Source organism: Marmota monax, unplaced genomic scaffold (assembly GCF_021218885.2).
Source record: "Marmota monax isolate L192 unplaced genomic scaffold, Marmota_monax_Labrador192_F-V1.1 WCK01_AAM20220418_F8-fsc00068, whole genome shotgun sequence".
Taxonomy (NCBI): domain Eukaryota; kingdom Metazoa; phylum Chordata; class Mammalia; order Rodentia; family Sciuridae; genus Marmota; species Marmota monax.
Window position 1 is genome coordinate 3439428 of NW_026692352.1, and position 27718 is coordinate 3467145.

The 27718-nt window shown below is 50.2% G+C and overlaps 1 protein-coding gene across 1 annotated transcript; it reads right to left on the reverse strand.

The window, feature by feature from the left end:
* Positions 1-357: 357 nt before the first annotated feature.
* On the reverse strand, positions 358-24447 carry Stard10 (StAR related lipid transfer domain containing 10). The gene is made up of 7 exons (XM_046441885.1): positions 24335-24447; positions 23641-23963; positions 4142-4289; positions 3449-3552; positions 2689-2806; positions 988-1040; positions 358-772 (listed from the first exon to the last, which is right to left on the reverse strand). Exons 2-7 carry the CDS (start codon positions 23845-23847, stop codon positions 527-529), a joined length of 876 nt encoding a protein of 291 aa, XP_046297841.1. The 5' UTR covers positions 23848-23963; positions 24335-24447; the 3' UTR covers positions 358-526.
* Positions 24448-27718: the final 3271 nt, after the last annotated feature.

Below are 27718 nucleotides of genomic sequence, written 5' to 3' on the forward strand. Positions count from 1 at the left end.
ATAGGTTGAACCTAAGGGGCCTTGAAACAGAGGTCACATTGTAGAACCCCACTCTCCAACCCATGATGAGAGGCCTATAGTCAGGCCTGCTCCCTCCCTTAGATCAGTTGAGGGCAATCAGATAGCCTGGAACAAATGGCAAAGTGAACATGCAACAAGGACAGGTGGATGTATGAGTGAAAATGGACAGAACAAGGGGGCAATAACTGCCCCAGCTACATATGGGCAAATAAGATGCCCAAAGGATCAAAGGCCAGGCAAGCAATAATATCATTAACAAAATTAACTGAAGAACCAGGGAACCAGGGCAGTGGCAGTGCTGGAGCAGGTGGGAAGCAGGCACAGCGAAGAGCCAGCTGAGGCTGTGGGATCGTTTATTGGGGCTGTGTCCAGCCAGGCTGCAATGCCGCCTGGGCGCAGCCCAAGGCCCCCAGGAGGCAGGGTGAGAGACAGGAGGAAGTGCGGGAGGATCCATGCCCCAGGGCTCAGCCCCAGTCCGGTCTCAGTCCATGCAGCAGTGCTGCACTCAGGTGAGCGAGGTGTCATCATCACTGCCCTCGCCACCTGCACCACCCACTCGCTCCTCCCTGCTCTCTGCCACTGTGCTCTCGTCGATGTTCTCCAGTGAGTCTGCGTGCTGCACTGACAGCTCCGACAGTGCCAGGCTGGGCAATGGGCTCTGCTCTGGGTGCAGCCATGGCTTGAAGTGTGGCTGATGCTTCTGCTTCCACTCAGGGTACTTGACACATGCCTTGTACATCTTCTTCATGGCCTGCAGACCCGATACCCGAGTGTCAGGGGTGCCAGCAGGACTAGGAATTTCCCAAACCCCTCCCAGCACCACCAGTTTCCCAACTCTTGTGGGTTTTATAACTTGGTCCCTTATCCCCTGCCCCAGTGTCCATCCCTGTTTCCACCCCCTCACCCTAACATCCCCAATGTCCTCTCCCCCAGCCTCCAGAACCTTGAAGTCCCAAGGCCACTCACCTTGGGAGCCAGGAACTGAGAAGATTTATTCACTACCCACTTGGGTAAGGAGCCTAAGAGGGCAGGGAAATGTGGTGAGAAGGGAGGAAGCAGCCTCAGACACCCAGCCCCCATCAATTCCCAGCCCCTTCCCTCAGCTTAGCATTCCTGGAAGGCCTCCCTTTACTCCACAGGAAGGGATGAGTGAGGCAATCCTACAAGACGTCTTCCTGACTCCTTCCCACCTCACTCCTCAAGGTCCTGGGGTCAACTCTGCCCCCACTGTCCCTTTGCTGAGCTCCAAGAATGCATGGAAGAAAACGACAGGGTCCTAGGTAACCCCAGGCTACTTGTGGGTTGAATTTCTGACCCACCAAGCTCCAGCCTGCCTCCTTCCTCCTTTTACACTGATGTCCCTTCTCATTCTTAACCCCACTACCATAACTGGGCCTTGATGCTCAGCCCCTCCTCTGGCTGTCCTTCCATCCCCTGTTCTAACTATGCAGGCATCTTATTGAACACCCCAGCCTGGCTTGACCTGGAATTTACAGCCCAGCTCTCCAACTACCTCATTGCCAAGAATCTGCTCTGCCTCTGACAGCCAATACACTTAGTGAGACCTGGGAACCCTGCACTAGGACCACTATGACTCTGGGGACTTGAACCTAGCAAGGATGTTCAAGATTTAACCATCCTTTAGTCACTCATTCAGTCACCCACTCACTCCACATTCACTGTGATACCTACCCTCAACCAGCCTTGGAGATCCAAAGAGGAACTCACTGTCTGGGGGCTCAACCATGTGCCAGGTATTCTAAAGGGAAGTGGGCCAGAGTAGGGAGCAGGTACTCCCCTGAGCATTAGTGACAGAAGAGGTGACACCTGAAGCAGGCTTGGAGGGCTAAGTAAGGGAAGAGAGGTATATCTGAAGGAAAAGTCAGGGGAGTGGAAAAGTGTAGGGGCATGGAGGGACTAAGAAACCTGGGGAGGGGGTTCAGACTATATCCTGAGACATCAGAGAGTCAGAGAGGCATTTTAAACGGATGCAGTCATTTTAGAAAACTTCCTCCAGTAACTGGTACGGACAGATAGGGCAGCTGAATATGCAGAAAAATGGCAGATTCAGGAGCTATGTCTGAGGCAGAATCATTAAGAATCAGGAACTGGATTTGGGAGCTGAGGCTCCAGCTGACCAGGTGGGGTGACTGGAAGGCAGAGACTTAGGAGAAGGAGAGGTGGAGAGGGGTGATGGTGAGCTTAGCTTTGGATGCTGAGTCTCAGGTACCAAGAAGACCTCCTGAGGGAGAATGTGCAGGAAATCAGTGGCCACGGGGACCTGTATCTCAGCAGAAAGAGATGTGTGGTCAACTTCAAAAGCAGCCCCAGGAGTGGCTGAGCCCTCCCAAGAAAAGGCAGTCCTAGAAAACCCAGGCTTCCTGAATAGACAGAGGATGGGAGCCCAAAAGACAGAGCTATAACAGATAGTGAACAGAAACAGATCTGAGCTGGAAATGTGAGGGCCCAGGAAGAAAGTTCCAAGTCTCCTCAGAGGAGCAGAAGCTACCACCTTGGCCCATTCTTTTCATTCCATTGACTTTGGGTAGAGATGCCCAAGTACAAGACATCTCCTAACAAATGGCCTCTGAACCCCTAGTAGATCAAGCCCATCCCGTGTAGTATAGGGAAGGATCCCATGACAGGCTGCCAGGGCCAAGCCCTCACCTTTGGGGTCCACCTGGGCCAGGTAGGTGATGACGCAGCTCTTGGGCCCAGTGCTCTGGATGAGGTAGCCCGTCTGGATGGACACAGCTCGGACCAAGTCTTTTCGAGGTGGGTATTTCTGGGGATGGAAGGTACAGGGAGGTGAGACTCAGCATGGGGGCAAAAGAGATGTCTTTGAGATACACACACACACACACACACACACACACACACAGAGTTAGTTCACATCCTCTGGTGTCTGTGCCAAGCCAGACCTGATGCTGGGGCAAGGAGAAAGGTAAGAATCAGATCAGATCATCCTTGCCCTTCTTAAGGCTTTCCTTATTCCCATAGGAAATCCCCCAGCCTGGGATCAAGGCTTATGAGTTCACATAGACACTCAACCCTTGTCCAGGCCAACCATACCTGCCTATTCTTCCTGCCCAGGGTGATTAAAATGGCCCCACCTCAGGGAGGTCCACAGGACACTGCCACTCACATCTTGCTTCTCTATATTCTGTCCAGCTTCACCCAGTGCTCAATCAAACCAAGGCCACCCCAACCCATCCCCTCTCCACAGAAATGGCCCAAACTACCCTCTTCTGATGTACTTGAGTGCCCAAGCAGGGAGACAGAAGCCATTATCCTGTCAGAAAGGAAACTGAGGGCCACAGAGCCCCCTGCCTGCCCAAAGTCACAGAGAAGTCATGGTATCAGCCATGGCCCAGCCTTGCCTGGCACCTTGCCTCACCCACCCAGCAAGGAAGGCAGATGGACTCACAGGATGTTTGACTGAGTAGTTCATGATGATGTAATCAGTGCCCATGGGGAGCCAGGAGCGGAGGGTGATGACATCACGGTTCTTCAGAGGCTTGGGACACCTCCCTGTGGAGGGCAAGGGACAGTTCAGCCAGACCACTGGTCCTCCTGCCTGCAAGTGAGGGTGTGGCAGAGGCTGGCAACGGAGGGATGCCTAGTTAACTGCCAGCTCCTGCTGATCCAAACAGTTACCCACCCCCACCAGGACACTCCCACATTGGAACCAGAGAAGAGACAGAGAATATCCCTTGTCCCTACTGTCTAGCTATCCCTGCTCCTCACAACCTCACACAGCCCTTACCTTGCTGGTCTGGCCAGTTTGTATATATGAATATGTGATGAGAGAAAAACAGTATTATTATGAATGTGTGTTATGAAAATATATGCCTAAGGATGTGACACATTTTATGGGTTGTGTACACAACTGTGTGGATGCATGTTTGTATGTGTAGTCTTCATGAACATGTAACTACATATGTGTTAGTGAGTGTACCTATGTGTACCCAAGTATCTAGAAACAGGCATCCTTCAGTCTCAGGTGTCTGAGCAGCCTGGCCATGGGAATGGCCACAGGGAGGGAAGGTGACAGGAGGAGGCTTGGGGGAGGTCTGGATGGAGGCCAAGGGGTTGGGCTCGGTGTGCTGCGCCTGCTCACAAGAATAATAGCCCACATCAGCGTTGACTGTCAAACGGGCGATGTCGAAAGTTTCAATGACGTTGCTGTCCCATTTCTTTCGGTACTCAATGTCGTGTAGGACATCGTAGAGTGTCTCTGCTGGCACATCACGGCACTCCATACGGCACTGCAGACAGACATGGGTTGTCAGTATCACACAGGGCTCAGGGCCCTAGCCAGGGTGGAGGGTAGACAGACAGGCAAAGGAGGAAGGAGAAGAAGGAGAAAAGGATCAGGGACCTCTGAAGCCAGCATGGACTCACTTCTTACCATAAACCTTCTCCAGAAGCCTCCTGTGCCAGGAAACAGAGCCCCTGTATCCAAAGATCATCTCCCTATTTTCAGCCCAGTCTCCTCCAGGAAGTCTTCCCAGTCAGACCTTCCAGGTCCCCACCCTGAGTCTCTGTCCATGCCTTTGCAGACCCTGGTGAGCTCCTCGGGGTCAGAGGCTCACAGCTGATTCGCTGTGGAGCCTGGGATGGCTATATGTCAATGAAATGAGAGCACAAGTAAAAAAACGAACACCTAGATGGATGACGGCTTCCCTCCCCTCCCTAGTACTTATCACCTAGCCATACCACTTGTCCTCCTGCATGTGTATTTTCATTCCACAAACACCTCTAGATGTCTTACTATTTATTATTATTAGTTTATTAATTATTTACTAGTCTTGCCTGCAAAGAGCTTTCCATCTAGGGGAGAAACAGCCAAGCATACCTTGTTTTATTTAACTCTCCCAACAACTCTACCAGACAAGAAATCCAAGGAGGAATTTGAGGCTCAAAGAGGTTAGGTAATGTGCCCAAGGTCACCCAGCTGGTAAAGAAGCAATGTAGGGATTTAACCCAGCTCACATGTCTGGGAAGCAAGTAAAATCAGAACCAGGTTTCTTGAGATTTGCACTCGCAAAGAAAAATGAAACTCAGTCAACGTACTTGTTCTGTAATTTTTTCTTCCTACCAAAGAGCACAGCCCTCAAGATCAAGTTATCCTTAACAAATTGACAAGTGTTTTTGTGTAGTCTAAAAAGGGATTCTGGGTTGAGCATATGACTCATTAAGAGTAGAGTATTTGGGGGCTGGGGTCCTGGCTTAGTGGCAGAGCACTTGCCTAGCATGTGTGAGGCACTGGGTTCAATCCTCAGCACCACATATAAATATAAAAGTACATCAACAACTAAAAAAAAAAAAAAAAGAGTAGAGTATTTGCCTAACATGTATAAGATCCTGGGTTTAATTCCCACTACAGAAAAAAAGAAAGAAAGGAAAAAAAAAAAAAAAGGTCTCCCAGAGCTGGCATTCAGCTGGGCATGGTGGCACATGCCTAATCCCAGTGGCTCTAGAGGCTGAGGCAGGAGGATCACAAGTCCAAAGCCAGCCTTACTAACGACGAGCTGCTTAACAACTCAGTGAGACCCTATGTCTAAATAAAATACAAAATATGGCTGGGGATGTGGCTTAGTGGTCGAATGCCTCAGAGTTCAATCCCCATTACCCATCCCCCCCAAAAAAGAACTGGCATTCGGAGTTGGAGAATCCTCACATATTACTTTCTCTTTTTTTTCTAATACATATATAATTTTATTATTATTTTACAGCAAATTTAAAATGCTAATCATTTTTTTGTTGTTGTTTTGTTTTAATTAGTTACACATGACAGTACAATGACTACACACATATTACTTCTACTCACAAGGGGATGCATGCAACCCTAAGAGGTAGGCCTTGGTGCCACTAATGGTGACAGGAAGGCCACACCACACTTGTGGGGTATTCTAGGTACCAAGAAACTCATCAAATCCTGTAAATAACTTCAGATTACAGAAAATACAGAGGTCAAAGGTACAAGCTAAGTGACACCATGAGACTATAACCAGACAAAGCCAAATACTGAGACATTCTTTAGGGCTAGTGGCCTGCTTTCTTCTGCAGGTCAATTTCATATGGACAGGTCAATGTCATAATAAAGGGACTGGGTTTAACGGACAAAGGACATAACAGCCACATGTAAAGTGTGATCCTGGATTGCATACTGATCTGGACACACCAGCTATAAAGAACATTTTGGGGACAACTGGAGAAACATGAAGGTGGTCAGTATTAGATGCACTAAAAATGTACAGAGGAGAGTTCTGCCAGGAAAAAAAAAAAAAAGCAGATTACAAAACGGAATGTACATAGGCTGGGGATGTAATTCAGTGGCAAGGCATTTGCCTAGCATCGTGAGGCCTGGGGGGGGGGGGCGGGGGGGAGGGGAGGATAAAAGAAATGAACAGTATAATCTCTTTGTGGAAAAAAAGAAATAGATAGATAGGTAGACAGATAGATAGATTAATTGGTTGATTCAGAGAAAAGTTCAAGAAGCCAGGTGTGGTGGTACACACCTATAATCCCAGTGACTCAGGAGGCTGAGGCAGGAGGATCATAAGTTCAAAGCCAGTTTCAGCAACTTGTGAGGCTCTAAGCAACTTAGCAAGACCCTGTCTCAAAATACAAATAAAATGTCTGGGGATATAGCTCAGTGGTAAAATGTCCCTGGGTTTGATCACCATGAGAAAGGAAGGAAGGAAAGAAGAAGAAGAAAAGGAATGGAGAAGGATCTCACTAAGGAAGCACAACTATTAAGGTGTTAACAGTGGTAATCTCTATATGGTTTTATCTTCTTTTTGCTTATCTGTATTTCTGATCTTATAATACTGCTTCTAAAATAATGAAAAAAAGTTTTTCAGTACTGGGAATTGAACTCAGAGACACTTTACCACTGAGCTACCCCCCCAGCCCTTTTTATATTTTATTTTGAGACAAATCTCACAAGATTGCCTGGGGTAGCCTTGAACTTGTGATTCTTCTGCCTCAGCTTTCCGAGTTGCTGGGATGTGCCACCCTGCTCAGCTAATAATAAAATTTTTAAAAAATAAAAAGATCCCCAGGGATAATGTGACATATACTATACTAAGTGTTTTATGCACAGTACCTCATTTTCTTCTCATAGCAATGCTCTGAGGTCTTAACCTCACTTTAGAATTAAGAAAATTAAAGCCTGGGCTGGGGGCACTTCAGTGGTACAGTGCTGCTTAGCAGCACACGTAAAGCCCTGGGTTCAATCCCCAGTACCAAAAAAAAAAAAAAAGTCAAAGGGCAGACTCCAGCCTGCAAAGTGTGACCCTGAACAAGTCACCCTTCCTTTCTGCACTGTTTGCTTTTCTGCTGCATGAGAGGGTATGACTAGATCCAACCATTTAACTAGCAGCCCCCTTTCAGCACAGTCCTTAGCCCAAAGGAGTCAGAGATGAATATGAGGCTTGTCCTTGGGAAGCTTCCAGGTGCCCTGAAATGCTCAGTGGGGGCTCAGAAGAGATTGGCTCCTGGGGTGGGTGGGGGGCTCAGGTTTCACAGAGAAGCTCAGTCTAGGAGCAAGGGGTTTGCCAAGTGGTCTTGCCAGAGAGAACAGCCAGGGCAAAAGCCCAGAGGTAGTAGGCAAAAATACAGGGGTTTGCCTAGGACTCTCCCAATTTTATCACTGAAAGACTCGAATCCTGGGAAACTCCTTAATTCCAGCCAAACTACCATGGGCTAAATTTGTGACAAACTGTATTTAAATAATGATAGCAACAGATTATACTCCATTGAGTAAAATAAGAAACCAAAATATACCCAGGTATGAATAAGGAATGTTTGATGAGGAATAGGGTATATTTACAGTTTCCAAGTACCTTCCTATTAAAAGTTATTAATTACAAAGAGAAAATGAGTAACTTTATAATATAGAAGACTGACAGATATTACCTCAATTAAATGATCAAAGTGAATAACATTAGTAACAGGAGAAGCTACAACCAGGTGTCACCTGATAGGATGCACTGAAAAAAATTCTGGAATCGCTTATGTGATATCTCCACCAAGAGTGCATAACATTAATCATAAGGAAACATCTGACAAACCCCAAATGGGGACAGTTTACAAAAGAACTGGCGTAGAAGTGCCATGATTATAAGAGCCAAGGAAAGACTCGAGAACTATACTAGACTGAAGGAGATGACTGAGACACGAGGGAGTGAGTGACCAAAGTGATGGAAAGGATGCAATGGTGAGAAAGGAGTTGGAGAAGACAGCAGAAGCCAGATGGGCACCACCATTAGTATCCAAACAGCCTTCTCTTGAGCAGCCACGCAAAGGTCCAGATGCTGCACTAACATTCAGCGTGTGCTCATTCCTCACCTCAAACTTTTGTTATCATTCCTGTGCTACAAAACAACACAAAGCCCAGAAAAGTAAAAAACTTGCCCAGATCACATAGCAAGAAAGCAAGAAGGCAGGATTCAAAACCAGGTCTTCCTATACCTTAACCATCAGGGAGCACTCAGTGTGACTTCTGAGGAAATCAAAGTTTCTCTAAATCCAAGTTTTGGAAGCTGGACTGGTTTTGCAAGACCTCAAAACATGTTATGCTGGACAGTGAATGTACGTGGGGCAGTGACAACAAAACTCTGCTTCCTTTTTTTTTTTTAATATATTTTTTAGCTATAGGTGGACACAATACCTTAATTTTATTTATTGATTTTTATGTGGTGCCAAGGATCAAACCAAGTGCCTCACATGTTCTAGGCAAGTGCTCTACCACTGAGCCACAACCCCAGCCCAAAACTCTGCTTCTTAAATTAGAATCCAAACTGTAACTGCACCTTCTCTGGAGCCAGGCCTGACACCACCCAACCCCCAACCACACAGCTGGATGCACCCAGGAAAGGGCTGACACTGCCCATCCTCTTCCCAGAGACTACTGGATCAGGGCTATTGTGGCTCCAGAGCCCAGAGCCCTCCCCATTCTGGGACAGCAGGCAGGAAGCTAAACTTGCAGAACCACAAGAGAGAAGAAGGGCCCACTAGCGTAAACACTGCACTTTACCTTGAAGATAAAGAAGGAAACTTCATAGATTTCCCATGCTGGTGGCAGATTGTTTTGGAGGAAGGCTAGCAGCAGGACCCTGCTGGGAAGGTGAGAACCCTGGCAGCAATGGCCTAGGTGAGAAACTGAGGCAGGCTGAGTGCCCAGGTAAGGTAATTGTCCACAGACATACCAAGCCCATGGCAGCTGACCTGGCTCCTAGCCAAGGGGCTTTCCACAGGCCCAAGGACGCAGTACCTCAGTGACACGTGGAGGAAATTATATCTGGTTTTGTTCCTGTGCTGGCAGTGTTGGCCACACCCCACAAGGTGTAATTCTAAGAGGCTTTAGGAGGGACAGGTGCTGGGGTAGAGCTGAGTCACTGCAGACTGTGGGTGAGGTGTGACCAGAACCCACAGTCATTGGGTCACAGGCAAGCCAATTCATCTGACTGAAACCCTTGAGCTTCCACTGGAAATGGGAACTGAATGGGAGGTGGGTGTTTGGCCTAGGAACCATGCTGGGTTACACAGTCCTTAAGGCCTGATTAGGGAAGAAAGCCTGACATGCTGCCATTTTACAGCTGAGAAAATCAAGACCCAGAGGGAACAAGTGTCACCAGAGAAATTACAGGCTTGTCCCCAGCATTTCACTCTCTAAAATCCCATGAGATGGAGGTCCCCATGAGTATCTGGGATTGCCCAGAACCCCTGAGAACTCCCCTCCCCTACAATATCCCCAGTCTCACAGGCAGAAGGAACTGGAAAAGCAAGGAAGGCCACGAGGGGAGATTTACACAGTCTTTGAAGCTGGCAATCTTCTGACCTAAGACCAACTCTTCCCCTTGGGCACAAGATTTAACAAAACTCAATTTCCTGAAATGAAAACTGGAATAAAAGTACCTATCTCCTAGCTGGGTATAGTAGCACATGCCTGTAATCTCAGGGACTCGGGAGCCTGAGACAGGAGGATCGCAAGTTCAAAGCCAGCCTCAGCAAAAAGCAAGATGCTAAGCAACTCGGTGAGACCCTGTCTCTAAATAAAATACAAAATAGGGATGGGGGTGTGGCTCACTGGCAGAGTTCCCCTGAGTTCTATCCCTGGTACCCCCCCAAAGAAAGTATCTCCCTCCTGAGGATACCATAATTGAGTAAGATGATGTAAGTGATATGCCTAGCACATAGTGAATGCTCAAAAAATAGCTGTTGCTACTCAGCAGGCTTCCTGAGAAGCCATTCATCCTTCCACACTAGAATGGATAAGGTCAAATTTGCAAGGACCTCTTTATATTTTGTGCTCTGGGCACCTCTCTTGATTCACTCTGGTCCCTGCCCTTCTATTCATCCATTCACCACTTTCTGAAGACTGCTGTGAGCCAGGCCTGAAAGTGGAAGTGGGTAACCAACCACGGACAACCAGACCTGGGTCCTGCCTCAAAGAGGCCCCACCAAATGGAGTGGTAAGAGAGGCTAGGACCCGAACACAGAATCAGCTGGGTTGAAAAGGGGAGACACAGGAACTGTGGGGGCAGAGGGCAACTGAACCCCAAATGATAAGGAGCTGAGGCACTGCAAGGACACAGGAGAAGGCCAGGAGGCTTAAACAGGTTCAGAGGAGGATCCAATGTCCAGGCTGTCTCTTCACTCCTTACCCACTACCCAATAGGTACTCCCATGGATCTCTACTACATGGGAGACAGGAATTTCTCCCAAGACCCAGATGATGGCCAACTAGAGTTGGGAAAGGAAGACAGGTCGCCTCCATTAGGCTGAGCCCTGGTCTTGAGAGCCAAAAGTCAGGACAGTAACAAGCACATGGACACACACAAATGGACCCAAGTCTGACCCTCCCCACAAGACCTCACATGGTAGTCTCCAATATCTTTGCCCATAGGATGTGTGGGGCATGGATTATCCCAAAATCCTCAGAATCCAGGAGATAATCTCTTCAACCACCATTTTTCAGATCATCACTGGAGAAACTGAGGCCCAAAGAAGGGTAAAGCAAATATCCCACAGACTATACTAATTCTACATATAACATTTTAGCACACAGTTTTGTAGTGGAAGTAACTTAAGCAAATCCCTTTCCCAGCAGAATCATACTTAAACAAGAGGAAATGTTCAACAGGGGATGGGGCTCAAAGGATCAATCCAATCACAGTCCTGGTCAATAATCCCAACCTCAACAAGCCTTACCACATGCTTTGAATCACTGAACAATTGACTGTCCCACAAAGTGGACAGGAATACCTGGACCTGGACCTCACAGAGAACTGGAATTTAATAAACATCAAGGGTACCTAGCCGCATCCTTTGTAGACAATGCCTCTTACCCTCCAATACCTGGGTGGGAATCATCATTCCCATCTGAAAGATGATGAAATAGCCCCAGAGAGTTACAATGACTGGCCAAGGCCACACAGCTAACAGCAGTGGGGCAGAGAATGAGAGTCAGGTGTTCCTGACTCCAAAGTGCTAAGACTTTCTGTCACCTTCATCAGCGTAGAACTGGCCCAGCTAAAACAAACATGCTAGAAATTGGAGTCTGCTTTAGTTAATTGGTAGTTATCAGGCAGTGTTTACTGAATACAGAAGGGCTTGCTGACCAGGAAGGCCCAGCTCACATATTCTTCTTCTGAACAAAGTTTCTGACTCAATCCCCAGACCTCACTAGCTCAAAGGCAGGACTGTGCTTTTCTGAAACCCAGTGCCGGGGTGCTGCACCTAGTAACCTCCTCTGAAAACCCTTCCCCATCAGGTTGCCCTGCTGGTCCCAGCCAGACCCACAGACCCATAGCTTACCCAGAAATCTGGGTGGTCTGCATCAGGCAGGCATCTGCCTCTCATGTTCTGGCTGTATGGCCTTAATTTGGACAAAGAACAGAAATTCTGAGTCCCAGTGTCATCATCTGTCAAATAGGGATCATCCTCCCCTCAGAGTGGTACTATGAGGATAAAAGGAGACTTGTACATAAACCCTCTGTGGCAGCTGCCCTTCTTGGAGCTCTCCAGCAATTTTCTCTGACTCTCCAGGCCCTGCCCAAGGGAGCCTTCCTGCTAATCCCCAAAGGGCAGGATATAAAAGGACTAGGAACAAAGTTTTTAAAAAATACTGCCAAGATCCCTCTACAGGGTAGGCAGACAGAAAGGGGCTGACAGCCCTCCACACTAGAGCCCTGAACAGATCTACCCACTCCAACCTCATGACCCACAGCCAGACCCTGTCCTTACCATGTTGGACCAGGAGAGGAAGCTCTGAGAAGCACAAACTGCCCAGGGCACACAGGAAGTCAAAGGCTCAGTACCAGGGACCCTTTGCTCTGCATTTCTCTGCTCTCAGGGCTTGCTTACTGCCTTACTCCCAAAGCCCCATGAGGTTAGCACAAGACCAAGCTGAAGGATGACCTGCCACTTGCCTCTTGGTTTCTGAGGGTACCAGAATGGAGACTCCCAAGACTTTGATCCTCATACCCTTCCCCACCATCAAAACATCTTAAAAGATGTTTCAGGGTGCTGACATTCCAGGGTGCTTAAGAGATTTTCCAGGGAAACAGGGGAGAGGAGATAGGTGTGTCCTCAGTACAGGCCTATAACTTCAGCAACTCAGCAGTTTGAGGCAGGAAGATTGCAAATTCAAAGCCTGCCTCAGCAACTTAGCAAGGCCTCGAGCAATTTAGCAAGACCCTGTCTCAAAAGAATAAAAATAAAGAAGGGCTGGAGATGTAGCTCAATGGTAAAGTGCCTCTGGGTTCAATACCCAGTACCAAAAAAAAAGAAGAGGGGCGGGAAGATGTATATCAGTCCTGCCATGAGGGGTACTGAGACACTTCCTCCTCCAGGTGTACCCAAAATGTATCTTCCCCAGAATGTCCTCCCACTGAGCAGAGGCAATGGCCAAGCAACCAGTCTGTACCTCAGAACTCAGATCAGGCCTGGTGGTGAGCAGCTGCCAGAAATTTTTGTGAATTAACAACTCTGTAGCAATGTGAGAAACTTCTACAGATAAAATGTTAAATGAACAAAACAGGATACAAACTAATACCTGTGCATGGTTTAAACAATGTATAAATTGCACCTGTGAAAGACAGCTAGAAGGAACCAAGGAAAAGCTCTAGGTGATTTATTTTTCATTTATTTATATTTTTATTTATTTAGAGATGGGGGTCTCCCTGTGTTGCCCAGGCTGGCCTTGAACTCATGGGCTCAAGTGATCCTCTTGCCTCAGCCTCCCATGTAGCTGGGAATATAGGTACTTGCCACCTCACCAGACTCTTATTTTTGGATTCCTGTCACTGTTGCTATAATATAGTTTCTACAATATATTTAAAAACACACTTTTAGAGGAAGTACTGGGGATTGAAATGAAGAAAACTAGGTTGTATGCATTTATGGATATATCAAAATGAACCCCACTACTATGTGTAATTCTAATGTACTAAAAAACAAATTTTAAAAACACTTTCTAATAAAAGTGTTGTCCTGTACCCACAAGTCCTTGTTCCTGGACCTGAAAGCCTGGGCTCAGCTGAGCTGGGTCCTGAGGCTGCCTGTATGACACTGAGGTAATGAAAATGCTCCACAGCATCTGGTTGGGCCAACATGTCACCAAGCTCCTCAAAGGCTAAGGATACTAGACTCCCCCAGAGCAGAAAAAAATAGCCAAGCAGCTCTGTGCCCTGAGAACCCAGAAAACTGTGCTGGGACCAGGAGCCAGAAGGGACTGGGGCCACCCACCCTTGGGCAGGAGGTGGGTGGGGCAAAGGGGAAGGTTAGGGCAGAAACAGAAGGAAACAGGAGATACAGGTACAGAGAGGGGCCTGAAAGCTGAGCCCTAAAGGAAGACCAGAAGAACAGATGGCACTCAAATGAAAAGGGGTAGGGGGAGAGGTTCCTGGCAGAGGTAATGGCACAAACCTGAGAACTAGAAATGGTCGAACTGGTCAGGGGAAGGAGAGAACATATGACCCTGAGTGAACAAGGATGAGGTGACAAGTGGAGCTGTCCCTTGGGTACCTCAAACTCTTTATTCATTCATCTACTCAACAAGTGTTAAGAAGGTACCAGCTCTGTGCCAGATTCTTTGCTAAGGGTTTTATTGACCCACCTAATTCCATCCTTTCAATTGCCTGAGAGAATATTATGCCCCTTGGTAAATGGTCATTCAGAAAAGTGAAGTGGAGGAACCCAGTGTGAACCAAAGTCCACCCCTGAAACTGATCCCCAAGAATCAGGCTCTGTTTTATGAGGGACTCAAGGAATCCTAGGTAAGCCAGTGCCTTGCTAAAAGAGGTCTGTTCTCAAGGCATCCATACTAGAGTTTGGGACTTTGTGGGTGAGTGGAATGGGAAGGGGATGTCAGGACTGGCTCTGCCTAGGGTGGGGGGATACATAAAGCACATGTGTTATGGCCCTTCCCCTCCTTTGGTTCAATATTTATTTCTACCTATAAAATGGTCAGACAGTTTCTATGGCTTGGTCCTCTGATGAGAAGAAGACCTGACAGCAGCTAATTCAAGCTTATTACAAAAAGCCCACAAAAGTGGGCTCCCTGAGACAGTATGGAGAACGGAGGTGCTGCCATGTCTCCCTAGACAGAGCTCCCCAAACAGACCCAGCGGGGCCCTCTGTGCTGCTCTCCATCCAGGGCTGAGTGACTCATTCCTGCTCTGCCTTCTCCACTCCCTCCTGCTGGTCTCCAGCAGTCTCCCTGGACCCCACCCCCATCCCAGGCTCTAAGGCAGCAGGCCCCAGCTCTGCAGCAGTAATGAACATCTTGCTCTGACATTGCAAAGGCTGACCTCCTACTCTGGACCTCCCGCCTCCTCACTCCTATCCTGGGGGAGGAGGGGGAGCCAGATGGAGGAAAGAGAGAGCTGAGAAAGAGAGGCAGAGAGTGGACAGGCCTAGAAGATAAGACAGGGGTCAGAGCTGCCGCTGGACATCAAGACAGACAAAGAATAAAAGGATAAATACTTCACAGGACTTCAGGGATGACCAATGGATGATGCCCCCTGAAAATCTAGTAAGCTCCAGACTTCATCTTCTTCAGCCTCCTGGGCCTCACACCCTGGACAGCCAACAGGTCTCTCAAGCTGACCATGTCCAGGGCCAGCACATTTCTTCCCCCAATACCCACTCTCCTCCCATACCCTTCCTCCTGTGCCTGAAACCTGGGTGTGATTCTAGACGCATTTCTTTCTCTTCTACTCTTACCAATCCTGCCCCTTGGGTTCTGCTCAGACCCAGCCTTCCCAGAAACCCCTCTCTGCCCATCAAGGCAGGCCTCACCAACACTGCTTCGGCCCTATAGCCACATCCTTTTCTTTGGCTTCCAGGCCAATCAGTTCCCTGTAGCCAGGGAGCTTTCTAAAGCCCAGAGCTGAAGATGGCACTGCCCAGCTTAAAAGCCTCTGCTAGCTTCCTCCCAAAGATTTTTTTTCTCTCTCTCTCTCCCTGTGCCTTCAAGATACAATCCAAATTCCAAAATTTCCTCCCCACTCTGGCTCTGTCCCCACTCTTCCTCACCCTCAGCCTTGTATGCCTACCAAACACAGGCAGCCTATCCCACTGAGGGACTCACAGGGCCTTGTCAGCTTGCTGCCTGACTCCTGCTGGGCCCCCAGGCACCACCCAGATCCCATCTCCTGGTGAAGCCTCTTTCTCTCCCCTACCATGCTGCCAGTCATTGGCCCCCTTTAGCCTCAGTGTAAGCCTCAGTCCCAGCACTTCTCAAGAAGGGCTGCCTCCATTTCTGTCTCCCCACCAGGTCTTGAGTCTTTTGGGAGGAGAGATGAGGTCTTATTCATCTCCAGGTCCCCAGCACCAGCATAGTGACTGGCAGAGTAGGGTAGGAGGCAAGAAAACAGGTTTGTTCTAAGAAAGAAAAACTGGGAAAATGTAGAGAAAAAGGGACAAGAGGCAGTAAGCATAGAGGGAGAGGGGAACAAAGACAGGGATAGAAAAACACACCTAAAAGGGACACCTTGAGACCCACCAACAGTCCCAGAGGTGAGAACAGGAGTCTTCACTGGGGGCAGAAAGAGAGTTGAGTCAGGAGGGCGAGTACCGCCAAGAGACATCTGAGGAGACACAATTGGATCAGAGACAACTCTGCTTCTGCAGTGAGGGGGTGTGACTCACACACAGAGTAAAACCAGACACAGAAACACAGTCTCACACTCAGGCACAGACACAACCACAGTCACACGCACATGTATTCAACATAGATTGACTGATCTTTGTCTGGTGCCTGCTCTAGAGCTGTTAACTGGGCAGGAAGAGGAGATGGGCATCCTGGTACCTGCTTTAGGGGGTTCACAGTCCATCCAATGGTCCACATCACACACAGTCATCCACAATCCAGCTCCACTCACAAAGCCCTGACATAGAATCCTCAACCCCATTACATTGTCCTGTCCTCACACGATTGTAATCTGGTCTCTTATTCAATCGTTTGCTTCCCTTTTGCTGGCTTCCCCTTCAGGAAGTAAACCCCATGACAGCAGGGTCTGATCTGTGTAGTTTGATGCTAAATTCCTGGACATAACACATACTTGTCATATGGTATGTACTCAGCAAATGTGGGGAATTAGTGAATGAGTGAATGCACGCATGTTGGAGACACACAGAGAGCTCCACCCACTCTGGCTAGAGGGCCTCTGCCTCAAGACTCATCACCTCCCTCACTTAGTAACAGGTCCCAGGCAATCTAAAAGGACCCAAGGACAGAGAGCAGGGACCAGAAGATGTAAAAAGGGATCTGAGAGTCAATGGCAGACGGGTGTTGTGTAATGAAACCCAAAGGATGAAATTAAGTAAGTGGCCTAGGCACCATATGGGAGATCTGAGGCAGGAGTCACTCCCACTGCCCAAAAGTGCAGAGATTGTTCACCTGGCCCCAGATATAAGCATTCTAGAAAGATGTCAGAGGTGGCAGATATCTGCCTTTAGCAAGCCCAGGCTGAGACAGGAAAGCAGTGGTATGTCAAAGTCCCAGAGAAATGTGCCAGCTGCCCCAGACTCTCTTTAATGACAGGTGAGAGGACCCTGAATTTGGCATGGGGCCCTCCATACCCATGGCATGGGGCCCTCCATGCCCATGTTTCTTAGTCTCCAGGACTCCAGAGCATCAAAGCCAGTTCAAGCATGCCAAGGGAAGGCATGAAGAAGAGTGGGGACACCTCCAGCCTGACACCTGATCTGATGCCTTCCCCCCACCAGTTGCCAAAGCATGATCATTTGCCGGGTCAGAGGCAAGAGTGAGTGGTCAGAGCTTGAATAGGTCTCTACCCATCTATTCTAGGCACACAGGCCTATGACCACACTGTCCCTCAGAAACAGCCTGGAACAGTCCAGCCAAGAACCCAGATCCCCACAGAGTGCCAGGCCTCTGGGGTCATGAAGCATACAGCTCTGGCTCCAGGCAGCCCAGCCAGGCGTGGAGATGCAGGGGAAACAAAGAAAACCCAGCTGTCTCCAGGATTCCTCCTTTCTCTCATCTCCTGAAACTTTAAAGACTCTCGGCTAGAAACTGAGCTGGGGCTCGTTAAAGTTTAAAAGCCAGAGCCTGGGGAGCTGGTTGTGGAGGACAGAGAGCCAGTCTGGGGGGCTGGGGATCTTCATCTCCCGACAGGGACAGACTGGAGGCACCCCACCCCACTCCTAGGGCAGGTGCAAAGAGGATGCACATCCCTACCACCTAACACCCCAGCCTGCACTAGTTCACAGTTCACACATTGCACAGTTATGTGGTGACCACCATGTCCCCTCCGTTACCCCTCCTAAATCTCTCTGGATGTAATTCTTAGCCCTACTTACCACAGCCCTGCTTTGGTATAGGGTTGGCACCTCTCTCTGGACACACAGGGCAGCAACAGCATTTCCCACCTCCTCCTTTGTTTAAAACCCTCCCCTGCGACCTCACAACCCAGGCCCCTGGCCTAGCTCTCTAACCTCCTCCAGTCCCCATACTCATCACCTTATAGTTCTCCACGTGCACTGCCTTGTTTTCTGCCTCAGGGCTTTCATACAGATCTTCTATGCTTCTGATGCTATCAAACTTGTACTTCTCTTTCTCCACTGAATTCCAAAGAGATCACCTCAGAGTTCCTCCTCTGTGAAACCTTCCCTGACCCCCAAGGCCTGACCCCTCTGGATTTCCACAGCTTCTGTGACAAGTGTCTGGCTCAGCATCCAACTGGGAGCGCCTTGAGGGAGGGTCTGATTCCCCACTATCCCCCACCTCCAGCAGAAAGCCAGGCAAGGAAAGGCTATCACACTGAAAGAGCAAATGAATGAACAAAGTACCCAAAGAAGGCAGGGCGGCCCGGTGCTACTATCCACGTTTAAAGAGGAGGAAGCTGAAGCCTAGGCAGAGACAACCTGCCTGGAGCCACACAGCCAGGACTCTGATGCTCTCTCCCCTATATCCTCAACTCAACCAGGCACCTCTGGCAGGAGGGCTTCCCTAATACCTCCATTCACCTCTAAACTTTCCCTGAGGTCCCTACTCCAAAGTCTGGAAACTACCTACCTAGGGCATGATCTCTGGCAGCCTGTTCCCTAAAGACAGCTCTAGAGCTACCTCTTGCAGTTTCCCCCATGCCAAGACAGTCTAGAGCTAGCAGGGCTAGGGTCCTCAAGACCTAATTTTGAATTGAAAGCCCCCTCATGGCACAAATTATCAAGGCCTTAACATTCATCAGTACTCTGTATCTAGCAGTGAAGTCTTCCTACCCTGGCCTAAGGTTAATAAAGTCTCTACAAAGCTCCTGCCCAGAAACTTTCTGTAGAGATGAGAAAACTGAGCCCCAGAGAGTGCAGAGGCCAAGCCTGGACCTGAACTCATATAGTCCAAGGCCCTAAAATCAGATTAATTCCTGCCCCTGCCACATAGATAAGAAAATAAAGCCAGCCAGGCATGTTAGCACACACCTATAATCCCAGCTACTTGGGAGGCTGAAGCAGGACAATCATGGTTTGAAGCCAGTCTGGACTACTTAGTGAGACATTGTTGTCAAAATAAAAATAAAAATAAAAAGGGCTTGGGATGTAGCTCAGTGGCAGAGCACTTGTCTAGCACCAGTGAGTTCCTGGGTTCAATCCCCAGCACCAGGAGAAAAAAATAAAATAATAGAACAAAAGAAAATGGACCCAGGAAAGTAAAATGGCCCCCCAAGGTCACACAGTAAGGAGTAGGCTCTTGCCTAGCTGGGAGCCCTCCAAGGTGCCCTCCCACAGTGACACAGCACAGGGTGACCCAAGGATGAAGGGAAAGATAAGTTCTGAGCCACAGGTCTGGAGAGAGAAGGGCCTAACCACACTAATAACTAGACCCAAGTTGCCAAGGGAACTCAGCCTTAAGGATCCAAGGACCTGGGTTCTGACCCAACTTGAGGCAGTTCTAGTTGTTTGGCCTTACACATGAGAATTCCTGCTCCGAGCCTCAATTTCCATGCCTGTTTGATGAAGCTAATAGCCATACCCTGTAGGACAGTTGCCAAGAGTCCTGGCCCTGGCCCCGCCTTCCCCAAGACACTTTTAAGTTTCAGGCTGTAAGAATAAGAAGTAAGAGTAAGCAGCAGGGCCCACTGGCTAAGAGTAAGAAGGGCCCTTGGAGATCCCTGAGTGAGCTGTGTTTCACAGAGGCACTGAAGGGAAGGGAGCAGGGAGTAAGACCTGAGCACTGGCTTGAGTTTGGAACCCTTAGTCCCTTCCTTAGTCCCGTTCCTTAGTCCATTCCTTCCACCTTCCTTCCTGGCCCAGGCACTGAGTTCAGAGAGCCGGTGATGTGGGGCAGGTGGTCAGTGAGACAGGGCTGAAAGGGGGCCACTACAGCTTCCTTCAAAGGGGAAGGGGAGGGGCTGCAGACAGGAAGTCAGTGGAAACAGGTCCCCACTGCTCAGTTTCCTGTGGCAAGAGGAACTTCAGGTTCTCTGCTACACTCCCACAAGAGATATCCCACACCTGCTTTAGAACCAAGACTCTCAAGGGCCCTCCAACCCAGCCTGCACCCGGCACCTGTCCTAGGTATGAACTCCCACCAGGCCCCAGCCCTGCCTCTGAGTAGCCTGTGAATATGTACCCTGTGTGGTAGGCAAGGGTCACCTGGAATTTTCTGTTCCCTCTCCAGCAGACTCTGGAAAGGCCCAGTTCTCATCCTCTGCCTCCTCACATGGCTAGCCATGCACAAGGCTAGGCATGCAGCAGAAATAAAGGGCCCTGAGCACATGGCATCCAGGCTGAGCAGGCCATGTCATCTGCTATCTGCCCTCTGCTCCTCGTCTCACTTTTCATTCGCTTTGTTCCTTAGTCCAGTCCTTCCACCTTCCTTCCTGGCCCAGGCACTGAGTTCAGAGGCCTTTGGGGTCAGAAGGGCCCACTGGCACAAATGGACAAATGGTCCAGAGATAGGCAGGAACTTGTCCACAGTCACACTTGGCAAGAGGACACCATAGCTAAGACTGGTTCCCCAGATGGCCCTAGTTGAATGATGGACACAATCTCTAGGTTTTCGTTTCTTATACCTCTAAGGGAACCATGGGGGAGCAGGTCTGGCATTTGGGAGACCTGGGTTCGGGTTCAGGTTCCAAGCAGCTCTTTGCCTTGTACACGAGATCCATGTTCAGTGTCTGCCTCTGGTACAAGGCCTGAACTCTCAGGAGGCAGTATCTGACTCCTGTCCAGTACCTAGAGTATGGTACAGGCCTGGGGCCAGGCCAGAATGGAAATCAGAAAAAGGGAAGAGTGAAAGTGGCCTCCAACAGCCCCTTTCCTTTGTCCTGGTTCCAACTGCTGGGCCCAGAGCCAGGTGATGGCTTCCAGGGACCTCTGGACACCAGGGTAGGAAGAAGAGGAGGAAATCAATCAAATAAATAAGTAGATGGATCTCTCCACACACATGCCTTTCCCCTTCCATTATGAACACAGGGCATGTCTAGGGGCAGCTGGCTGGGACAGGAGAGAAGAGGGAGGAGAGGAACAAAGCTCAACAAACACATGCAGTTGAGTCCAAGCCTCCTGGGGTGACCCAGTCATCCCTGGAACTCTGGCTTCAACCTGCTGTCTGACCTTGACAAGTCACTCCCCTTTGCAGGCTTCAGCTTTGTCATCTATCAAACAAGAAAGGGATGATGAAAACATTGTGTCCTTGATTCTTCAAAGAATTATTGATGGGGTTAAAGGCCAGATGTTGCCTAATGATGTGAGCCTATGCACGGAGGGGCAGAGGCTGTGGAGCCAGTTGCTTCAACTGCTGTATGACCTTAGGCAAAGGACATCTTCTCTTTCAGCCTCAGTTTCTTTGTAACAAGGCAACAAGTCTACTACTGCCCAGGACTTGCCTGAGGGTGAATTAGTTGAAGGAGAAACATGCTTGGCTCAGAGAAGGAGCTCTTATCAGAAATAGGATTAGCTGCATGGCACCTGAGAGTCCTGGAATTTTGGGGATGGGTAGCTCAAAGAGGCCTTTGCCTAGCTCCCAGAGTTCCATCTGCTATGCTGAAAGGCAAGGAAGGGGGGCTGGCCCTGGGGATGCTTATGACCAAGGTGTTAGTCTCCTCCATAGGTCTAGGCTCTGCTCACCTCCTCTACTGCAGGGAAAAGAGCTGGGGGCAGCATGAGGAGAAAAGTAAGGGAGAGGGTAGGACTGGGAGGCTAGCACATCTGGGCTCTAAGCCAGCTCTGCCAGAACTTGGCTGTGTGACCCTGGGCTGGCTCCTGACTCCTCTGGGCCTCACTACCTGTACCCCAGTGTGGGGGGAAGGGAAGTATGAAACAGGGCTTTCAAAGGCCCCTCTGGCACCTCCAGCCTCTGCTCAGTCTGAGAGGGAAGTAGAGCCAGGATATACACCCTGCCCAGAACATCCCAGTTTTTCTAAGACTTCCACCCCCAAGGAAGGCCACCTCACAAGTCTGACCTGGTCACATGGGGTCTACTGTGGCAACTTGGCCCCCAGACCTGCCAACTCTGGGCTGAGTTGGGTTTACTGATTAACCAAGCCAGATGGAGGAGACAGCTCCACCCTGTTGACAGAGGGTGGGAGTACCCACCCCCCAGAACCAACCTTAGTGAAGAAACTACACTTTCCCACCTCCCTAAGCACTACCAGCCAAAAGCCCTTCTCGGGTCACAATCAGGCTCCCTTGTATCCACCTTACTCAATTTTCGTTAGCTTTGTTCCTTAGTCTCTTCCTTCCCCACCTTCCTTCAACAAACATCCCTGCCCTGATGGTGGGGAAGATAGAATCTGTCCCTCCTGCCTCAGGCAGTATCAAGCTAGAACCTCTTAGCTGCCCTATCCTTCCCTGCTCCTCAGTTCAGACATGGATTTGAGAAATCCCAGCCCAGGGTCCTCCAGCCTGGGAACAGACAGAACCCCCTCTTGCTGTCCCCCTTCCACCCTCACACATGGAAACACAAAGAGAAAGAGTCCGATGGCCAGGATGTAAGCAGAGAGCTGTGGAGGAGAAAAGAGAAGGCAGAAAGAGCAAGCCACATCATGTGGGGACAAGATGGACAAAGCAGTAAATGATTAAGGCAAAATGAGGCAGAAAGGCACAGGATCAGAAGGGAAAGGTCAGACAGCTCAAGTTTGGTGTGAGGCAGTATACCCAAATGAAGTCAAAGATTAGGTCCCAGGTAGGAGGGGTCCTCCCTAAAAAGACCACCATCCTGGCCCCTGGCAACAGGAATGTACTCCTCCACATGCTCCAGGTCAAAGGGAGAAGAGGGCAAGGGAAAGGAAGCAAGAAGCCCTCTGAAGGAAAATCTACCCACCCTCAAAATGTGTTACTCAAAGCAACACCAGAGGTGTCAGGAAAGTTACTGTGGCCCCTACCCATCTGTCCCATCTACCCATCATACCCCAAGTCTACCTCATGACTGAGAGAGAACCATGAAGCTGCAGGGGAGTGAGAGGGTACCTGTGAGGGGCTGCTGTGTCTGCAACTGTCCTCTGAGCTGGCTTCTGACCTGACCACAGGTTCCCTGCTTCCCCAGCCCACCCCAGCCTGCCTCAGTGCAAAGCAGGGACATCAAAGCCCTGCCTTCATGATCTGATAATCACAATCTGCCAGCCACAATGCTGAGCCCCTGCTGGAAACTCAGGGAGCTGCCACGGAGGGAAGGGAGAAAGAAAGGGATCAGGCTGGAAAGATCAGGCAGAGAATAGGAGAGGAGACCCAGCTCAGGCTGAGAACTAGGAATTACAAAAAAAAAAGGGGGTCAGTCTCTGGCCTGGGGTGACTCAACTCAGGGGCCAAGTGGAGGCTTGCTGGACAGAGGGGTCCCTGGGGGAGACCACTCTCCTGGATAGGCCTAGCAGCAGTCCCCCTCCTCAGCAAAAAGGGGCATGCCTGGTTTCGACTGAGTGAGCCAGAGTGGGTCACATCCCCTTTCCAGGCCTCAGTTGGCCCATCTGTATAATGGAGACTTGGCCCAGTAGACCATGCCTCCTCCTAGTTCCTGGCAGGAGACTCTTTCTGGGCCAAGATGCACCCCCAGGGGTCTGTGGCCCTGCAGCAAGAACAGGAGACCCTGGGATGAGGCAGTAAAGTGTGGTGGAGGCTGCAGGTGCAGTAGTGCACCCCTACCTTGATCTTGTGTAGAGTCCGATCCATCTCCATAGCCTGCACCCACACAGACACGCCAGCCTTGCTGTAAGTCAGATTCCAGCCCACCTCAGCCTCACACTCTAACCGGAAGCTGCGGAAGTCCTGGTCGTCCGGCACCTGGACACTTTCACGGCCCAGGACTGGCCGTGGCCCTTGAGGCTCTGTTGAGGCCGCTGACTTCTCCATTGGGAAAGAGGGGAGGCCCAGCACCCTGGTCCTAGTCCGGTTCTCCTGGGTCCTTCGCGGAGGCTCTGACAACGTTGTCGACGCGGTTGCAGATGCTGACGCCACCTTCCTGGGACCTGCAAGACCGGTTTGGGGACCGGAGTCAGAGTGCTGGGGGCGCGGGTGGAGCTGCTGGGGTCCTGAACTGGTGTAATTAGACAGGGGCTGGCCCCTGGGGCAGGGCGGACGGGCACAGGACAGTCATGGGGGCTACCCGCCATGAGCGACCCCAGACCTCTCTGGGTCCGGCGCGGGGGCTGCGTATCGGGTGCGGGTGGCCCGCGGAAGCCTGTCGGGACGCGGGTATCCGAGGTGACGGACGGTCTGGCTGGGGGCCCCGCGCAGTGGTGACCGGACAGGCTCAACTAACTCGGCAGCGGCGCGGGCGAGGGATGCGCGCGGGTGAGCGCGGGGGCGGGGTGGGGCGCCGGCCGGCAGGGCCACTCACCTGTGTCCGCTGCTCCGCCGGGGCCCGCCGGGGCCGGGGTGCGAGTGCCTCCGCTGCCGCCGCTGCCCGGGCGACCGGGGGCCGCGCGGGGACCCTGGGGGGAGGAGCAGTGGGTCCCGCCGCTCGGCCCCGCCCCGCACCCCCCGCCCCGCGCGCCCCCTCCCGCGCTCCTCCCTCCGGGCTAGATTGAGGGCTCCCGGGCTCGGCTTGCCTCGCTCGGTATTTTCCAGGCTGCGGAGGTAAAGCAGACGGAGCTCCGAGCCCCGTCCCGCCCCCGCAGGGTCCTAGTGCCCGCCCTCACACGCCCCGGGAGAGGACCCGGCGCGCGCGGGGGCGGGGGTGCAGTCCTCAGGCAGGGCTTGGGGGCTGGGTGAGGAGTGGCCAAGACAGAGTGGGCTCTCAGAGGAAGGAAGGCGAGGTGTTAGAGAGGGATTCTGGAAGTTAATTATGAACCGCCTCTTGCTGTCCCCCTCCCACCCTCACAGGTACACACCTCTGCAACAACCTATTTACATACAGGCACTCCGTCCCCAGAACACCGGAGACCCAAAGATGGGCACACACACAAACGATAATCAAGAGATTAACTCGCAGGGATGACAGCCCCACAGCAACTCAGGGATTCCCAAAACTTGCAACCCCAACAACCAAGAGTCACACCAAGCCTATACACACCCAACCCAATTCCCTTTGGAGTGTGCCAACCCAGCTGGAAGTTGCTCTCACTTGGCTCAAGGTTCACAGGCTAGGCAGACTTGGGCAAAATCTCCTCTCTAGTCTCACTCCCACCTGGGACTTTTACCAGGACTCCTCCAGCCCCTTACTCAGGCTGTTGTCCAAAGTCACCGTTTCTCAGCACACATCTCCCTTGTATTAGACAAGATTCTCAATAAATAGCATCAGGCCCCAGACCTCTAAGGCTTCCTGGTCCCTTCCCAGGCTGAACTGATCAGAGCTTCATGGCCTCTGGGGAGATATGTCCACCAGCATTCCAGTCACCCCTTCCAGCCTGGAGGCTGCCCCCTTGCTCCCTGGGTCCTAGTGCCATCTCTGTATGCAGCTACTCTGTGTGAACTAAGGCTAACAGATCAATTTCTCTGAGGTCAGGTCAGTATGAGTGTGGCAACCTGTCCCATGACTGGCCCTGGACTAAACAGGAGCAGGAAGGGCCTCTGCTGAGCTCCGTTGGATGGGCACCTAACAAGGTCCAACAAATACTTACCACTGGCCCAGTATCAAAGTGAGTCCATAGCTATCTGACACAAGCCCACTCAGCCTCCTCCTACCCAGGGCTCCTTACTCTACTTGCTTATCTCTGGGCCTTGGTTCCTCCTATACAAGGAGGGAATCAGAAGGCATATCCTGGCTTCACCATCCAGAGCCCTGGGATAGAACAGCTTTGCTAACAGGCACTAAGAGTAAATATAAGGAGTCAGCATGGTGTGTTCACAAATAGAGGTGTCTCTTCCTGAAGTGCTCAAGGCTCTGAGATGTTTGTAAATCAGGCCCAATTTTAAAAATGAGTGGGGGTGAATAGGGAGCCATGACAGCAAGACAACAGCAAGACATTCAGCAAATTGAAGCCTGTACAATGAGCTGCAGGTCCTTATGAGGCCCATGTGATGACTCTAGATCTCTATCAACCACCTCCAACCTCCAGAATCACACTCCTCCCCCCCCACACACACACTGGGGATTGAACCCAGGAGTCACTCCTATTTATTTACTTATTTATTTATTTATTTATTTAGTGTGTGTGTGTGTGTGTGTGTGTGTGTGTGTGTGGTGCTGGGAATCGAACCCAGGGCCTTGTGCATGCGAGGCAAGCACTCTACCAACTGAGCTATATCCCCAGCCCACTCCTTTTTATTTTTGAGACAGGGTCTTACTAAATTGTTGAGACTGGCCCTGAACTTTCAATCCTCCTGTTTCAACCCCCTGAGAGGCCCCCTGAGTAGAGGCCAAGGCAGGAGGATCAAAAGTTCAAGGCCAGCCTCAGAAACTTAGTGAGACCCTCCCTCAAAATAAAAAATAAAAAGGGCTGGGGATACAGCTCAGTGGTATAGATCCCATGGGTTCAAACCCCAGTACTGGAAAAAAAGAAAGAGTGTGGGACTGGGGCTTTAGCTCAATGGCAGAGCTCTTGTGAGGCACTAGTTTCAATCCTTAGCACCGCATAAAAATAAACAACTAAAATAAAGGCATGTTGTCTATCCACAAATACAAAAAAAACATAAAGAAAAAAGAAAAAGTCTGGAATGATTAGGTGTTAGGGCAGCTAGCTCTCAGCTGGGGAGGACCAGGTTCTGACTTCTAATCTACCTCCCCTGCCCTTGGCCCAATTCTAGCCACGTTACTGTCTTCCCCAGGCCTTGAGGAAGACACTTTTGCTTCCGGGCTGGTAGGAGAGCCACAGGGGACCCCAGCAGACCCAAGTCTGGTTTGTGGAATTGGACTATAACCTGTGGGATCAGCCATGAGGAAGAGATGGCAGCACTGGTCTGGTGGCTTCTGCATTTTTAGTGTCCCCCCACCCAGCACATCTCAACAGACAGTAAGATAAGACTGGAGTGACAGCAGGAGGAGGCAGTGAGGGCAAACTGACAGAAGGAACTCCCCACCCCAGAAGGCTGCCAATCTGAGGAAGAGACAGAAACCCAGGAAGATACAGATGGCAAGATGGCAAGAACCAAAACATCACTCACATCTAAACACAGATTAAGACAAGAATAAATCTTTTGGGTCTTGGGTCAGTAAAGGTGGGTGATCTGGCACCCTTGGGCTCAGGTGGCTATGCCCTGGGCTCATCCCTGGGTCTTGATTTCAGATGAGATTGGCTGGCCAGCAGGTAGGCAGAAGGGCATCACTCCATTCTACTCATTAATTTGCCCTTGCAAAGGATGCCCTAGGAATTTAAGTGTCCCTGATTCTGAGGCTCTTTACATCTCCTTGAACATGACAGAACATACCGAGTCTCACAACACCACTGAGCAGCATAGCTAAGGGCCTGCTATTCAAAAGTGGAAGAGTAAGGAATGGGAAGGAGCCTGGGGACAGAATCTGGAAAGAAGTCCCAGGCCTAGGCCATCCCTGCTTCCCACAGTCTGTCAGTAGACCTAGATTCAAAACTTTTTCTAGCTGTGTAACCAGAAGCAGGTGACACATTCTCTCCAAGCCTGTTTCCTCATCTGGAATAATAATACCTTCTGAGAATTACTGAAATGAAGAGCTGTATATATGCCAGTGTCACTCAAAAATATAACTCGGGGATAGGGTAGGGCATGGAGGAATGCACTGGTCCAAAAATGTATGGCTCCAACAAAAAGCATTAAAGTAACACCTTGACATGTTAGGTATGATTCTCATGAAAGATTAAGCAGTGAA